Source organism: Apis dorsata, unplaced genomic scaffold (assembly GCF_000469605.1).
Source record: "Apis dorsata unplaced genomic scaffold, Apis dorsata 1.3 scaffold_683, whole genome shotgun sequence".
Lineage (NCBI taxonomy): Eukaryota > Metazoa > Arthropoda > Insecta > Hymenoptera > Apidae > Apis > Apis dorsata.
The window spans coordinates 2,357,438-2,360,332 of NW_006263864.1; the positions used below are offsets into that span (position 1 = coordinate 2,357,438).

The 2,895-nt window shown below is 27.5% G+C and overlaps 2 protein-coding genes across 2 annotated transcripts in view; both read right to left on the minus strand.

The window, feature by feature from the left end:
* LOC102675336 (probable serine/threonine-protein kinase dyrk2) overlaps positions 1 to 510 on the minus strand; it is a 2,901-nt gene extending 2,391 nt beyond the window's left edge. The window contains exons 1-2 of the mRNA XM_031513636.1: positions 355 to 510; positions 17 to 257 (exon numbers count right to left, since the gene is read on the minus strand). Of these exons, the coding sequence (XP_031369496.1) occupies positions 17 to 257; positions 355 to 501 (388 nt within the window). The 5' untranslated portion in view covers positions 502 to 510. The remainder of the gene's footprint in view (positions 1 to 16; positions 258 to 354) is intronic.
* Positions 511 to 662: 152 nt separating this feature from the next.
* LOC102672313 (putative tRNA (cytidine(32)/guanosine(34)-2'-O)-methyltransferase) lies at positions 663 to 2,235 on the minus strand. The gene is made up of 5 exons (XM_006622420.1): positions 2,026 to 2,235; positions 1,888 to 1,957; positions 1,608 to 1,807; positions 1,144 to 1,538; positions 663 to 1,067 (listed from the first exon to the last, which is right to left on the minus strand). The coding sequence occupies exons 1-5, from the start codon at positions 2,144 to 2,146 to the stop codon at positions 741 to 743; spliced, it is 1,113 nt and encodes a 370-aa protein (XP_006622483.1). The 5' UTR covers positions 2,147 to 2,235; the 3' UTR covers positions 663 to 740.
* Between the last annotated feature and the right edge of the window lie 660 nt (positions 2,236 to 2,895).

Genomic DNA, 2,895 nt, shown 5'->3' on the forward strand with positions numbered 1-2,895 from the left:
AAATAAAAATAATTACCGAACGATTCGAAATCCTTACTCTGCTTGAAAACTTCACCACACAAGCAACAATGAAGAGGTAGATGTGTTATTACTATATGACATAAAAGTGCCTTATCCTCGAAGAATTTTAACGGAAGTTTCTGATTCATGCAGAATGGACAGTTCGGATAACGTTTTGTGTGTTTCTTCTCCTCATGACGTTCACGGCATTGCGCGCAGCAAAATAGTTTTTTGCACACGTAACAAATTCGGCTTATCTGTTCGATATGAAATTTTTATAATAACAAATACAGATTGTACATTTGTCGCTTGAAATATTGAGAAGTATAACTAGAAAAGTCTATGGATAGATACCTCAGTTAGAATCATAATTAGATGAGGTCGCAACTGTAACGCAGTAATGTTTACTATCATATAATCGTATATCATCATCACAATATCGAGCATATGTAGAAAAAAATTGTTTGTAGCCACGTGATATTTATTTGAAATATTGCACATATATATATAAGAATAGTTAATTTAGTTGATATTGATATTATTAACGGAAAAATAAAAATTTGATAATAAATAAGTCATTCGAATTTCATTTCTTAAATATTGACTGTTTCTATGGATTATAAGGATATAGAATAAAAATAATTTTTAGAAAAACAAAGATATATGCATACAGGTTGTTATTAATATATTAAAAACATTTATAACTTAAATTATATGTATAATATAAAATCATAACATTTTTACATGTTATCATTATCTTTATTTTTAGATTCATCAAATAATTCGGTAGACATTAACTTATCAAGTCCCAATATATCTTCCTCGCTATCATCTTTTTTATTATTTTGCAATTCGGTCCTTTTAGTTTCATTTATCTCTTTATGTTTTTGCTTCGCTTGTTTTTTAAAGTCCTCAATAGTCATTGAACTTAGATTATCTACAACTACATTAACATCATATCTTCTGAAATCAGTATCTCTATCTTCCATCAAACTGAGAGCTTCTTTGTAAGGTGGTGAAATCGGTGTCTGCACTGGTTCGTGATAAGTGTATTCTTTCCCTTCGAACTGAAATAAATGAAAAATAAATAAATAAATAAATAAATATTTAATTTCACGTGGTAAAAACGAATATATAACTTACATCCAATGGATAACACGTATCAGAATCAGGCTGACTAAGATCACCACAAACAACAAATGGAACAATAACTCTATTAATTCCTGTAAGGTCATTAAAATCACATGGCTTATGTGTTAAGAGAGGATTCATCATATGAGGTTTATAACCTTCTGGTGGTGAATAATCTTTACAAACTACAAATGCTTCAATACTAGAGTTACGAGAACTGCTAGGTTTCGTACAATAGACATAGGGGAAAAATATTTTTAGTTGAGCATATAGCAAAGTCACATCTTTAGCTCTAAATATTTTTGCAACGAATGTGCCTCCTTGTCTTAGTATATGAGTAGTAATATTCAGAGCTGCTAATAATAACTGAGATTGGATATAAATATCCATATCATGTAAACCTGTCACTATAAATAATTAATTATTAAATACTATTAATGTTCACGAATAAAAATATTATTCCAATTTAAATTTACCATCAGGTGCTCCATCGCAAACTACTAAATCAGCTTGCTCATTATCAAAATGAGAGATAATTTGTTTTGCAGTATCAATATTCGTAATGTCTCCTTGAATTTGAATCACTCCTTCCAATGGTGCCATAGCTTGTAAATCAACTGCAACTATTTTTGGAGGTATTGCATTTCCTGTTTCCAAAGCTTTTTTATAATTCTCACTGTCCATGAAAAAAAAATATATTTATTATTTAAATACAAAAAGTTTTCTATTTGAATTTGTAAATAAATTAAAACATACTTTAATCTTCGTGATAAAACTTGACTCCAACTACCGGGTGCGGCGCATAAATCCACAGCTTTGTTTACTCCTTTTGTAAAGCATAAAGCATTGTATTTTATTTTCACAATATAAAAGTTATTACATATGTATACGAACCATCTAAAACATGACACTCGTTATCTATTTGAAGCAATTTAAAAGCACTCCTTGCTCTCCATCCTTCTTCTTTTGCTCGTCGATAATATATATCTCGTTTATCTTTTGATGTTTTTCCCATTGTTGATTAATATACAATATTTATTGTTTATTGTTGTTACACGTTTTGGTTAGCTTTAGTCACTATCATGTTGATAAACATGATATTCTAGTGGAAACTATATTTTATAACTATATTTTAGAGTTAAGCAGTTGGTATCACTAATAGAATAACCGCCAAATTCAACTCTATTTAATTAATATTTATTATCGTACAAATACAAATATATATTTCATAAGATTTTTTAGATAAAGAAATCATATTTTGAACTATGACGGAAGATAAACGTTGATAAATATGAAATCAATTTTATGTTTACTCTTTAAATATTTTTCTTTTATTCTTATCAAACATGTCATCAAAGAAAAATATTTTCACAAATATTATTAGAATTTCTATAAAGCGTAACGAAATTCCAACAAATGAAATAATTGAAATGGAATAAAAACATTACGTATCGAAGATTTATAGATTCTTCCAATTATAACTTTTGTGCATCCGTTCATTGGAACCAATTATATGATTTCCAATCAAATGGAAAAAAATAACCACGATGAAAACAATCATTATTATTTCCAACTGCAATAATGACACGTTATAAGAAATATTTTAAAATAGTATTGTAAATCTTCTCAATAATAATTACATTAATTTTCCAATTCCAAAAGGAATTTCTGTTTCGATAATAAAAATGATACGTATAATTACTATTAGAAATGTTTAATTCATTTTCTTTTTATAAAAGAGGAATAGTTTTATGTTTCTTTAAA